This window comes from Babylonia areolata, chromosome 16, assembly GCF_041734735.1.
Source record: "Babylonia areolata isolate BAREFJ2019XMU chromosome 16, ASM4173473v1, whole genome shotgun sequence".
In the NCBI taxonomy this organism is placed as follows: Eukaryota; Metazoa; Mollusca; class Gastropoda; order Neogastropoda; family Buccinidae; genus Babylonia; species Babylonia areolata.
The window spans coordinates 7,078,042-7,092,139 of NC_134891.1; the positions used below are offsets into that span (position 1 = coordinate 7,078,042).

Genomic DNA, 14,098 nt, shown 5'->3' on the forward strand with positions numbered 1-14,098 from the left:
CTCTCTTTTCCTCTCTTCTAATATGATTTTTCTTTCTATTTATTCTTGTGCGTTTCTTTTTTCTTTTCTTTTTTTGTACCCAAGGGCTGGGTGGAAAAAAAACAAACTGGAATACCATGGAAAAATAAAATTTCGTTCGTTCGTCCGTTCTCTCTCTCTCTCCTCTCTCTCTCTCTCTCTTTTTCTGCGTATCCGGCACCTCCCTCTTCTATTGCAGCGGTGGATTTATCGATATTTTGTCTTTAAAAGGTGAAGTTGTTATGGGCCGTGGTCTTGTTAGTATCGACACGGGGGAGCTGATATCCAAGGTTGCACAGGATGTGACCTTTGACATCAACAACATGGCGACGAGAATCTTCTCATCCTTCTGCTTGACGTTTGGAAAACGCCTTTGCAGGTCTTTCAGCTCCATTGAGGTACATGACATCGTGGACTGGTCATTGATGTCCCCATTTCGTGAATACTGTCCGTGTATTTTATCGACAGAGTGTGTCCTTATCGCGATTACACGAATTATCCAAAAAATAAGTAAGGGAGTATTCTCCCTTGATGTCCTTTCACTTTTGGTGATGAACTGGACTATGATTTATATCAGCAACGTCGCTTCGATTGTTAGTATTCGTGCTATCAGTTTGATCTGACAACTATATTTTGATTATTATTAGTTAGTTCGGTTTTTCCTGCAATAAACGATCACGGTTTACTTCTCCGCAATAGCAGCAGTCACGCACCAGCTTTCGACTGTCTAGGATTTTGCTGGGGGCCTAACAATATAGGTGTCTGACTTTGAGTTGGTGTGAGGGTCAGTGTCGAGAGTTGCACAGTCAGTGGGTCTGGTTTTACCAACGACTGGTGACACTTTGGGAGCTCCTCACAAAAGTGACTCCGCTAGATCCTGTCTTTTGGATGACTGGATTTTTTTTTTCTTTAAAAAGCACTCCTCCGCATATAGCCAGTTATTTGTGGCAGCTGTACAAATAATTTTGCCTTGTCTCACTACCTCTCTCCTTCCTGAGCCCCCCCCCCCATCCCCCATCCCCCATCCCCCACCCCCCACCCACTGCACCCTCCCAATTTCCACCAGAGTCACCCAACACAGCAGATTCTTGAACCTGTTGAAGACAGCTTTCTTATCCAAGGAAGAAAAAAAAAAGCTTATTAAGTTATTTATCCAGTTATTAATCTATTTATTTATTCTTTTATTTATTATATGCTGGTTGAGCTAATTTGGTGGCTTACTTGTTACCAGTTGGATAATTAGTGTCAATTTTGTGTGTGTGTGTGTGTGTGTGTAAAATCTGCTCCAAGCAGATTGGTATTTTTACTGTAATTGTAGCTGTTGTTTTTTTGGTTTTGTTTTTTAATACATTTGTTTGTTCATTTCCTTCCTTTTGTCTTGGTCATTTCACTTGTTTAAATAACTTTTTTTTGTTTTCCCCAAGCAATGCTCTCTGTCATTCCCTGGTTATAAATACACAGCCACACACATATACATAGATCACACACTTCAAGACAATGCTTGGAATGTTGGGCAGTGCTTCACATAGGTCCAGTTGGGAAGAGGATGTTATTCAGCTGTGTCGTCCCACTCTCAGGTTTTGGTTTTGTTCCTGTATCATGCACTTTATGAGAGCAATGAATTGTTTTCAACGTTGTGCATCTACATCACCTTGTTATTGAGCTGCAGAAATATTCTGGTACAAGTGCTGATTGTGTTGAGATGTGTTTCAGTATTCATTGTTTTGCTGCAGTTATTTAATGTGTAACTGTGTCTCTCTGTGTGAATATCATTTTGTGTGTGTTTGTGTGTGTAAGTGTGTCACTGTGTGTGTCACTGTGTGTGTGTGTGTGTGTGTGTGTGTGAGTTTGTCAGTCTGTGGGTTTGAGTGTGTGTGTGTGTGCGTGTGTGTGTGTGGATGGGTGGGTGGGTGTTTATGTGTGCCTGTGTGTGAGTTTGTCACTCTGTGTGTTTAAGTGTGTGTGAGTGTCAGTGTGTATGTGTGTGTGTGTGTGTGTTTATGCCTGTGTGTGAGTTTGTCACTCTGTGTGTTTTAGTGTGTGTGTGTGTGTGTGTGTGTGTGTGCGTCTATTTGCATGCATGCATGTGTGTGTGTGTGTGTGTGTGTGTGTGTGTGTGTGTGCATCTATTCGTATGCATTTGTGTGTGTGTGTGTATCTATTTGAATGTGTGTGTGTGTGTGTGTGTGTGTGTGTGTGTGTGTGTGCAGATGGCTGGGTTACCCAGGTTCGTCAAGATTGTGGAGGTTGGACCAAGGGACGGACTGCAGAATGAAAAAGTATGTCGCACAAATGAAGAAACTGTTTATGAATGAAGGAATGTTCTATGTATATGAATAGATAGGTAAACGAATTCACAATGAATAAATAAATGAATAAGAACATAAATGAATTGATAAATTGATTATTACAAAATAAGCAGATCATAACTAGTACTGTTTTATCTATATCCATGATTGTGGTAAAAACTATGTATGATTAATGAGATAAAAATGAGACAGTTCTTTTTGGTTTGTTTGTTTGTTTTATGTTATTGTTTTATTAGTTGTTGTTTTTTGTTTGTTTGTGTGGGGTTTTTTTGGGGGGGGCGGGGGTGGGGGGGGGGGTGGGCAGGGGGGGATTAATATGTCCATGAAAAAATCACATTGGAGAGATTTGTTCAAAGCAGTGTAGTTCAGTTTTTTTTCCCGTATTACAGCATTTCCCTCACTGTGTGTTTGTATTTGTGTGTGTGTGTGAGAGAGAGAGAGAGAGTGTGTGTGTGTGAGACTGAGAAAACATGTTTTGAACAAACAGAAAACTGACTTTTGTGTTTCACAGAACATTGTACCTACCTCAGTGAAAGTCGAGTTCATCAACAAACTGTCAGAGGCAGGGATTCCAATGATTGAAGTGACCAGTTTTGTGTCTCCTAAGTGGGTACCCCAGGTAAAGCAATTACATAAAGCGTGCGTTTATGTAAGTTTGTGCCTGCCTATGTGTGCGTATGTGTTAGGGTAGCTGTTAGATACACATGTATTGTTAAAATGTATGTACGCAGTGTGTGTGTGTGTGTGTGTTTGTGTGTGTGTGTGTGTGTGTGTGTGTGTGTGTGTGTGGTCGTATTTTGGTGTGTGTATGTAACATAGATGTAATGTTTTATGTTAACAAAGCGTTTTTGTAAAGCACCTAGAGCAGATTTCTGGATAGTATGCTATATATAAGTATCCATTATTATTATTATTATTAAAGCACTGGTGTAAAAATGTGTGTGCGTGTATTTGTATGTGTGGGTGTGGGTATGGGTGTGTGGGTGCATGTTTGTATGGCTGTGTGTGTGTGTGTGTGTGTGTGTGTGTGTGTGTGTGTGTGTGTGTACATGTGATAGATTTATGAGTTCACTTTTCAGGCTGTATAGAAATGTTAAATGTTGTAAAATGTGTTAATTGATTTACAAGCCTTGCAGCTTGGTGTATGAAGAGCAAGAAGGGACATATCGAAAAACAACAACAAAAAAAGCCCTATCATTCATTTGAAAGGAAAGTGATCTTGACAACTTCATGCACATTCGTAAGCCTGAGTAAAATGCTAAAAATGGAAAATGCAGATGTGCTTAAATGTACCACATAAAATAATGATAATACTTTTAATAGTAATAATGATAATAATGATAATGATGATGATAATGGTGGTAATCATCAGCATCAGCATCATCAAAATGATAATTATTATTAGTTTCATTTATACAGCACTTTTTTTTCCAGAAGACTGCTCCAGTTGCTTTGCAAAACACATACTTTACATAACACATTACATCAGTGTTACATGATAATGCACACACTGATAGAATATGCCATCATATTTGCCGAATGGTGTCATGTTTATTCTACACAGATGGCCGATCACAGCGAAGTAATGGAAGCCATCATGAGAAAGCCGAACATAGTGTACTCTGCCCTCACACCCAACGTCAAAGGACTGGAAGCTGCTGTGAGTGTAGTGATCAGAATAAAGTACAAGATCAGCACTCTATGTTATAAATGTATTCACAAATCCTTCCTCCTTCCTGTCTCTGTGGCTGCCTTCACCTCTACACCCCATCTCGCTCACTACGATCGGCTTCGGATCCTCTCTGTTTATGCATACCCAGATTCAAACACTCGACTCTTGGCCGCCGTTCTTTCTCTGTCTCTGGACCTTGCAATTGGAATGAACTTCCTCTTTCGCTTCGTCATGTCTCCACACTCAGCTCTTTCAAGTCTGGCCTTAAAACCCGCCTCTTCCCAAAATAGCCTCCCTTCCCTGCCTCTTCCTTGTCTTTGTCTTCAGTTTCTCCATGCGTGTGAATGACTGGTGCGAAAGTGCTTTGATTTGTCTCTGCACAAGATTCAGCACTATATAAGTACCATGGTTGTCATAATTATTATTATTCTTATTTTGATACCCTACCACTTCCGCACTTAGGGTGAGTCTTGTCAAGGTCTTCAGCGTAGGCATATTCATGGGGGACTGTTGTTGGAGGGACTCCATTCTCAGGGAGAAGCTCATTCAGTCTGGCTCTGCGACTAAGCCATTACTGTCGTCGGTAGGGAGCTTTGTAGGTGGTGCCCTAAACCAGAACAGGTGCTAATGAACACCACCGAAGGGACTCGGCAGCAGTGCAGGGCCTAGGGTCTCCTCTGATGTGCGGCCTCCTGGCGACCAAACATCGATGGTTCCCTGTGGACTGTTGGAGCTGGGACTGCGACAGGTGAACACGGGTGTGGCCGTGTATAGGGGACTCGAAATGAGTGGTGTGGGAGTAATGCCACTGAAATGGTGCAGATGATGAGGCAGCAAAAAAAAAAAAAAAAAAAATCGGAAAAAAAGCTGTGTTCTTACCACTTTACATGGAGTGCGTTGAGTGAGCGAGTGTTTGTATACACATGCGTTCTTGGACATGTGTGTAATGATTTCTCAATGCTTTGATATGTTTATACATTTAATATTATTTTTTTATGTTAAAACAAGAATCAAAGCCATCTCAGCTCACATGTGATTCCAGCTGAGTTAAAAAACAAACAAGAGCAAAATTGAGATGTGAGGAGGGTGGGGAAAGAATTTGTTCCCAGGACTAACATAAATTGATCCAAATCAAACTGTGTCATTGTGTGTGAGAGAGAGAGAGAGAGTGTGTATGTGTGAGTGTGTTTGCATGTGTATGTGTGTGTGTGTGGATATTCCCTGATATTCTTGCATTATTTTTTTTTGTCCATCTTTCTTGCAACTAATTTCTACAATACTTTTCCTTCCCTATCTTTCATGCAGCTAGCGTCCAATGTCTCTGAAGTGGCCATATTTGGAGCAGCATCGGAGAGCTTCAGCAAGTAAGTCATGTACAGGTCGTCTTCCTCATTTCATCATTGCTGTTCACCCAGTACTAGAAACATGTTAAAAGGAGAAAAATCTAAAAACAGACGTGTTTTTTTTGTTTTTTTTTCTAGCCGTCTTTTGTGTCGGTATTCTTTGAGAATATTGCATAGCTATGGGTGGCGTGTGTGTGTGTGTGTGTGTGTGTGTGTGTGTGGGCAGAGTTTCACCTGACGTGATTGTGCTGCTTTATTATCATTGATAACAATAGTAGTAGTAGCAATAGCAGTAGTACTAGTTGTAGCAGTAGTTGAATAACTCTGTGTGTGTGTGTGTGTGTGTTTGTGTGTGTACATGGACAGAGTTTCACCTGACGTGATTGTGCTGTTTTATTACCATAAATAGCAGTAAAAACGGTCAAACAAAGTTTGACCGCTTGACAGCTGCACCTAACTTTCCAGCGCAAGAGGCAAACAATTCCACAGCGTTGTTATTACCACAAACCAAATTATGTGATCAAGCGCATCAAGTCTAAAACAATTTGTGCTGGAGAGTGCTTTTTCACGCAGAAACATGGCTGCAAAAGAGGTTTTTATTTTCTTAACATTTTTATTTATCATTTTCAATCTACAGAAGAACTTTGAGAGAAGGTTCAGAGGAGTAGAAGAAAGCTTGCTATAGGTCTGAGTTACAAAACATTTAATTAAAAAAAAAACACACACAATTTTTCACTTAGCAGACACTATTTCCACTAAGTATCAGTACATATATACATGACAATGCTGGAACAGTGTCATCACTGCAGGTCTGAGTTATACTACTACTACTACAACTAGTACTGCTGCTATTGCAATTACTACTACTGCTGTTAATGATAATAAAACAGCACAATCATGTCAGGTAAAACTCTGTCCATGTACACACACACACACACACACACACACACACACACACACAGAGTTATACAACTACTGCTACAACTAGTACTACTGCTATTGCTACTACTACTATTGCTATCAATGATAATAAAGCAGCACAATCATGTCAGGTGAAATTCTGCCCATGCACACACACACACACACTCACACACACACACACACACACACACACAACACACACAACACACACACACACACACACACTCACACACACACACACACACACACACACACACCACCCATAGCTATGCAATATTCTCAAAGATTACCGACACAAAAGACAGCAAGAAAAAAAACGAGAGGCAAGGCCTTCAAGACTCACTTGTGATAAATTAAGTCCCCTAGCATTAATTACAGAGTAATTTCCCTTTTTTACAGCTGCACCAAAACGTTTGCAAAATAAATAAAAATTCCATGCTTAGCAAAAGAAGTTCCTGTTTGAACAAAAAAATGATAATAATGACTCCTCTTGTTGTTGTGTCAGAATAAGAGGTCAAAGTGCCAAGTTTAGAGAATACAAAAAATATGAATATAACAGTAAATGCAGTTTGCATATAATTAGGCTTTTTTTTTTTTTTTTTTTTTTTTTGAGCCCATCCCAGAGGTGCAATATTGTTTTAAACAAGATGACTGGAAAGAACTGAATTTTTCCTATTTTTATGCCAAATCTGGTGCCAACTGACAAAGTACTTGCAGAGAAAATGTCAATGTTAAAGTTTACCACGGACACACACACACACACACAGAGACAACCGAACACCGGGTTAAAACATAGACTCACTTTGTTTACACAAGTGAGTCAAAAATGGTCTTATCAACATGACCACTTCCTCAATGTCGACAGAAGTCACCTATGGGGCGTGCACTGTCTAGTCAGTAAAAGTCACCTATGGTGATGAAAGAGTTAATCTGAATCGGTGTACTGAGTGCAGACTGTGTAACGAGAAGCGCGAAAGAACTCAGAAGCGTAAACATTGTTCATCGTACGTGCGCTTGTTTGCAGGAAGAATATCAACTGTTCCATAGAGGAGTCCCTGGAAAGGTTCCAGGCTGTGATGGACAAAGCGAAGGAAGCAAAAATAAAGGTCCGAGGGTAAGTGGGTCTGTCAGTCAGTTCTCGAACACGCATGTTAACTGGTTCAGTGCCGAGCCTATTTTGTGCTCAACGACAGCCTTTTGCCAAGGGATGTTTTGGTCACAGAATGTACGCCTTCTACTATTATAAAGTATATTTTGCGTATACTTTTCTGAAAGAAAAATGAACAGCCTACTCTTGTTACGATAATTTCACATGGATTTCTTGATTTTGCGATGGGGAAATTACTACAATTACGCAGACAGAAATGCTTGTCCTGGGGCACTTTTTTGCACACGGGAAGGGGACAGAAATTTCCGTCCCCAGGGCACTGAAGGGGTTAAATATCATGTAATCCATACCAGCGTTCAGTGGGTTATGGAAACAAGAACATAGCCAGCATGCACACCCCTGAAAACAGAGTATGGCTGCCTACAGGGGGTTGGGGGGGTGTGGGGGGTTGGGGCGGGGGGGTGGGGTAAATAAACAAAACAGTCGTACGTATAAAATGTTACATGTCAGTCTGAGTGTGTATGTGTGCATGCCTGAAATCTGATTGAGTGACACAGGAAACTCTTTAAAGTTTAGTTCGGTTCAGTTATTCCAGGAGGCATCACTGCGTTCGGACAAATCCATATGCACATACGCTGCACCAGATCTGCCAAGCAGATGCCTGACCAGCTGCGAAACCCAACGTGCTTGGTCAGGCCTTGAGGGAAAATAATAACATGAAATAGAATGAAGTAAGATAAGATACATAGATAGATAGACAATTTAAATAATGGAATAATATATTAAAATAATAAATAATAAAAGAGACCTTATTTTGAACCCAGCGTTTATTGCAATTTTTTTTTCTTTTTTTTTTCTGAATGACTTTTGTTGATAACAATGAAATGAGGGTAATCTAGTTGTAAAGTGATCTTTAGTTAGACTGAGTATAGACGGGCGCAATAGCCAAGTGGTTAAAGCGTTGCTCTTTTAGTCTGAGGGTCCCGGGTTCGAATCACGGTGACGGCGCCTGGTGGGTAAAGGGTGGAGATTTTTATGATCTCCCAGGTCAACATATGTGCAGACCTCCTTAGTGCCTGAACCCCCTTTTGTGTGTAAACGCATGCAGAAGATCTAATACGCACGTTAAAGATCCTGTAATCCATGTCAGCGTTCGGTGGGTTATGGAAACAAGAACATACCCAGCATGCACACCCCCGAAAGCGGAGTATGGCTGCCTACATGGCAGGGTAAAAACGGTCATGTACGTAAAAGCCCACTTGTGTACATGCAAGTGAACATGGGAGTTGCAGCCCACGAATGCAGAAGAAGAAGAAAAAGAAGACGGAGTGTAAAATGGTTGTCATCTTCGATTCACCAGAAGATAGAGTGGTGTTTTTTTTTGTTGTTACAGTTACGTTTCCTGTGTTTTGGGGTGCCCTTACGAGGGGGATATTCCACCAGAAAAAGTGGCTGAGGTAAACTTATTATTTCTTTTTGATTTGTCATATATAGTTACTATTAAGAATAGTTGTTGTTGTTGTTAGTAGTAGTAGTAGTAGTAGTAGTAGTATTGTTATTGTTAGTAGTAGTAGTAGTATTTCTTGTTTTTTAGTAGTAGTAGTATTGTTATTGTTAGTATTATTATTATTATTATCATTATTATCATTGTTATTATGACTACTGCTACTACTACTACTACTACTACTACTACTACTACTACTGTTGTTATTGTTATCATCATTATTTGTATTATTACTACTACTACTACTGCTACTACTACTGCTACTGTTGTTGTTATTGTTATCATCATCATCATCATTAATAGTAGTAGTAGTATCATTGTTTTTAATATTATAATTATTATTGTTATTGATCTCTCTGCATCATTTTGCTTGAAAGAGACATGACCATGACCTTGCTTGCTACGAGATGTCTCTGCAGGGGAGATTGTTGGAGACAACAAAGTATTCTGTGTCCCGAGTAATCCTGAAAAATGAAATATTCTGTTACTCTTGTCAACCATCTCTATGCAGGTTGCTCACAATATGTACGACCTGGGTAGCTACGAGATCTCTCTGAGATACCATTCTGGTATCCTGAATTATTTCATTACCCTCCAGAAAATTTCCTTTTTTTTTTTCGAAGGGGGGAGGGGAGGTTTCTCACTTTTTCTCATTTTGGGGGGATAATAAAAGTCTCTCTCTGCAGGTTGCTCATGAGATGTATGACCTGGGCTGGTACAAGATCTCCCTGGGTGACACCATCAGCAGTGGAGATTATTCTGTATTCTGTATAATGTCTACAATCTCTCTCTGCAGGTTGCTCGCAAGACGTATGACCTGGGCTGCTGCAAGATTTCCCTGGGTGACACCATCAGCAGGGGAGATTTTTGGGAGTAATAAAGTCTCTTTCTGCAGGTTGCTTATGAGATGTATGACCTGGGTTGCTGCAAGGTCTCTCTGAGCACAACCATCAGCAGGGGAGATTATTCTGTACTCTGTCAACCATCTCTCTGCAGGTTGCTTGCAAGATGTACGACCTGGGTTGCTACAAGATCTCTCAGAGCACAACCATTGGCAGGGGAGATCACTCTGTACTCTGTCAACCATCTCTCTGCAGGTTGCTTGTAAGATGTACGACCTGGGCTGGTACAAGATCTCCCTGGGTGACACCATCGGCAGTGGAGATTATTCTGTATTCTGTATAATGTCTACAATCTCCAACAATCTCTCTCTGCAGGTTGCTCGCAAGACGTACGCCCTGGGCTGTTGCAAGATTTGCCTGGGTGACACCATCAGCAGGGGAGATTTTTGGGAGTAATAAAGTCTCTTTCTGCAGGTTGCTTATGAGATGTATGACCTGGGTTGCTGCAAGGTCTGTCTGAGCACAACCATCGGCAGGGGAGATTATTCTGTACTCTGTCAACCATCTCTCTGCAGGTTGCTCGCAAGATGTACGACCTGGGTTGCTACAAGTTCTTCCTGGGTCACACCATCGTCAGGGGAGACTATTCTGTATTCTGTATAATGTCTACAATCTCCAACAATCTCTCTCTGCAGGTTGCTCGCAAGACGTACGACCTGGGCTGCTGCAAGATCTCCCTGGGCCACACCATCGACAGGGGAGATTATTCTGTATTCTGTATAGTGTCTAATAATAATAATAATAATAATAATGGTATTTATATAGCGCTGAATCTTGTGCAGAGACAAATCAAAGCGCTTTCGCACCTGGAAAAATTTCCCTTCTCACTCTTCTCAACTTGTCAGCCGCCTTTGACACGATAGACCATTCAATCCTTCTTTCCCCATCTTCATTTTACATTTGGTGTCAACGGCACCGTTCTAAACTGGTTCGAATCTTATCTCGCTGATCGATTCCAGTCTGTCATTGTAGACTTCTGTCTACAGTCCCCAACAATCTCTCTTCAGGTTGCTCGCAAGATGTACGACCTGGGCTGCTACGAGATCTCCCTGGGCGACACCATCGGCAGGGGCACGCCCGGCGCCATGCGACTGCTGATCTCTGTGGTCAGCAAGAAGGTTCCGGTGGAGTGTCTGGCGGTGCACTGCCATGACACGTACGGCCAGGCCCTGGCCAACATACTGGCCGCCATACAGGTCGGTCTAGCGGATATCGCGTGTATTTTGTGTTTGTGTTACTTTTTTCTGTCACAACATTCTCTGTGTGAAATTCAGTACAGTACAATGCAATACAATACAATACAATGCAGTACAGTATAATACAATACAATACAATACAATGCAGTACAGTCATGGCCTGGCTTCGCTGACGAAGATCTAGGAAGGGCGTTGTCCACGTCTGATGCAGGCACGCTCATGGCTGACAAGGCCAATGCGGGAAAAGCAGAGTCGGCCGCAGCGGTTGCAAGGGAAAGTCTGGTCTGGGTTCGCGGCTGCAGCGTCATGGTTCTTCCTCCTTCTGCGTTTGTCCTCAAGGCTGGCCCTGCGGTTGTTTTCGAAGGAGGAGACAGCTTGGTGGATGGTGCGTCGCCAGGTCTCTCGATCAGCGGCTACTGCGGACCACTGGCGATGGTCAATGTGACAGGCACCGAGAGCTTTCTTCAAGGAGTCTTTGTATCTCTTCTTGGGTGCTCCTCTGTCACGGTGGCCAGTGGACAGTTCGCCATACAGCGCGATCTTGGGCAGGCGGTGGTCCTCCATCCTGGACACGTGCCCTGCCCAACGTAGCTGGGTCTTTAGCAGCACTGCCTCGATGCTGATAGTCTTTGCCTGCTCCAGGACCTCGACATTTGTGATGTAGTCACTCCAGTGGATGCTGAGGATGGTGCGAAGGCAGCGCTGGTGGAAGCGATCAAGCAGTCGTATGTGGTGCCGGTAGGTGACCCAGGTTTCGGAGCCATACAACAAGGTGGGCAGTACAACAGCTCTGTACACGCTGATCTTTGTGTCTTTCTTCAGGTGTTTGTTGTTCCACACTCTCTTGTACAGCCTGCCGAATGCGCTGTTTGCCTTTGCAAGTCTGTTGTCGATCTCCTTGTCGATCTTGGCGTCAGACGAGATGGTGCAGCCTAGGTAGCTGAACTGGTGGACCGACTTCAGCTCTGTCTCACCGATGTTGATGTGAGGAGCGTGGAATTCTTCCTGTGGGGCAGGCTGGTGGAGAACTTCCGTCTTTTTCAGACTGACTTCTAGGCCGAAGAGCTGCGCAGCCTCTGCGAAGCAGGACGTTATACGCTGCAGGGCCGCTTCTGTATGGGCGACAAGTACAGTATAATACAACACAATACAATACAATACAGTACAGTACAGTACAATACAATACAATACCGTAGAATACAATCAATACAAGGAAACATAATGCAGCGCAAGGCTATACAATTCAACACAACACATTGCAATGCAATGCAGTACAATACAATACAATACCATACACTACAGTACACTACAATTCAATATAAAATGATGCAAGGCTGCGCTGTGAAATGCAACACAACACAACACAAAACCGTACAATGCAATGCAATAAATTCAGTACAACACAGCACAGCACAACACAACACAACACAAAACTGTACAATGCAATGCAGTACAATACAGCACAGCACAATACAACCCTACAATGCAATGCAATAAATTCAGTACAACACAGCACAGCACAATACAACAACACTACAATGCAATGCAATAAATTCAGTACAACACAGCACAGCACAATACAACAACACTACAATGCAATGCAATAAATTCAGTACAACACAGCACAGCACAATACAACAACCCTACAATGCAATGCAATAAATTCAGTACAACACAGCACAGCACAATACAACAACCCTACAATGCAATGCAATAAATTCAGTACAACACAGCACAGCACAATACAACCCTACAATGCAATGCAATAAATTCAGTACAACACAGCACAGCACAATACAACAACACCACAATGCAATGCAATAAATTCAGTACAACACAGCACAGCACAATACAACAACACCACAATGCAGTGCAATAAATTCAGTACAATACAGCACAGCACAATACAACAACACTACAATGCAATGCAATAAATTCAGTACAACACAGCACAGCACAATACAACCCTACAATGCAATGCAATAAATTCAGTACAACACAGCACAGCACAATACAACAACACCACAATGCAATGCAATAAATTCAGTACAACACAGCACAGCACAATACAACAACACCACAATGCAGTGCAATAAATTCAGTACAATACAGCACAGCACAATACAACAACACTACAATGCAATGCAATAAATTCAGTACAACACAGCACAGCACAATACAACCCTACAATGCAATGCAATAAATTCAGTACAATACAGCACAGCACAATACAACAACACTACAATGCAGTGCAGTAAATTCAGTACAACACAACACAAAACAAAACAAAACGGCACAGTGCAGTGCAGTAAATTCAGTACAACACAGCACAACACAGCACAACACAACACAACACAACACAACACAACACAACACAACACAACACAACACAGTGCAGTGCAGTAAATTCAGTACAACACAACACAACACAACACAACACAACACAACACAACACAACACAGCACAACACAACACAACACAACACAGTGCAGTGCAGTAAATTCAGTACAACACAACACAACACAACACAACGCAACGCAACGCAACGCAACGCAACGCAACGCAACGCAACGCAGTGCAGTGCAGTGCAGTAAATTCAGTACAACACAACACAGCACAGCACAACACAACGCAACGCAACGCAACGCAACGCAACGCAGTGCAGTGCAGTGCAGTGCAGTGAATTCAGTACAACACAACACAGCACAACACAACACAACACAACACAGTGCAGTGCAGTAAATTCAGTACAACACAGCACAACACAACACAAGACAACACAGCACAACACAACACAAGACAAAACTGTACAATGCAATGCAGTAAATTCAGTACAATACAGCACAGCACAATCCAACAACACAATGCAGTGCAATAAATTCAGTACAACACAGCACAACACAAGACAAAACAAAACAGCACAGTGCAGTGCAGTAAATTCAGTACAACACAACACAACACAACACAAAACAAAACAGCACAGTGCAGTGCAGTAAATTCAGTACAACACAGCACAACGCAAGACAAAACAGCACAGTGCAGAGCAATGCAACATATTCAAAACGTGTGCAGATGGGTATCAGCGTGGTGGACAGCTCCGTGGCAGGGCTAGGGGGGTGTCCCTA

At 42.1% G+C, this 14,098-nt stretch overlaps 1 protein-coding gene across 1 annotated transcript in view; it reads left to right on the top strand.

The window, feature by feature from the left end:
• Positions 1–303: 303 nt before the first annotated feature.
• Positions 304–14,098, top strand: part of LOC143290827 (hydroxymethylglutaryl-CoA lyase, mitochondrial-like) — a 16,578-nt gene continuing 2,783 nt past the window's right edge. The window contains exons 1-9 of the mRNA XM_076600355.1: positions 304–416; positions 2,229–2,297; positions 2,839–2,946; positions 3,892–3,987; positions 5,305–5,363; positions 7,288–7,377; positions 8,765–8,828; positions 10,785–10,973; positions 14,046–14,098. The exon at positions 14,046–14,098 is cut by the window's right edge and continues 73 nt beyond it. Coding sequence (XP_076456470.1) covers positions 342–416; positions 2,229–2,297; positions 2,839–2,946; positions 3,892–3,987; positions 5,305–5,363; positions 7,288–7,377; positions 8,765–8,828; positions 10,785–10,973; positions 14,046–14,098 — 803 coding nt within the window. The 5' untranslated portion in view covers positions 304–341. The remainder of the gene's footprint in view (positions 417–2,228; positions 2,298–2,838; positions 2,947–3,891; positions 3,988–5,304; positions 5,364–7,287; positions 7,378–8,764; positions 8,829–10,784; positions 10,974–14,045) is intronic.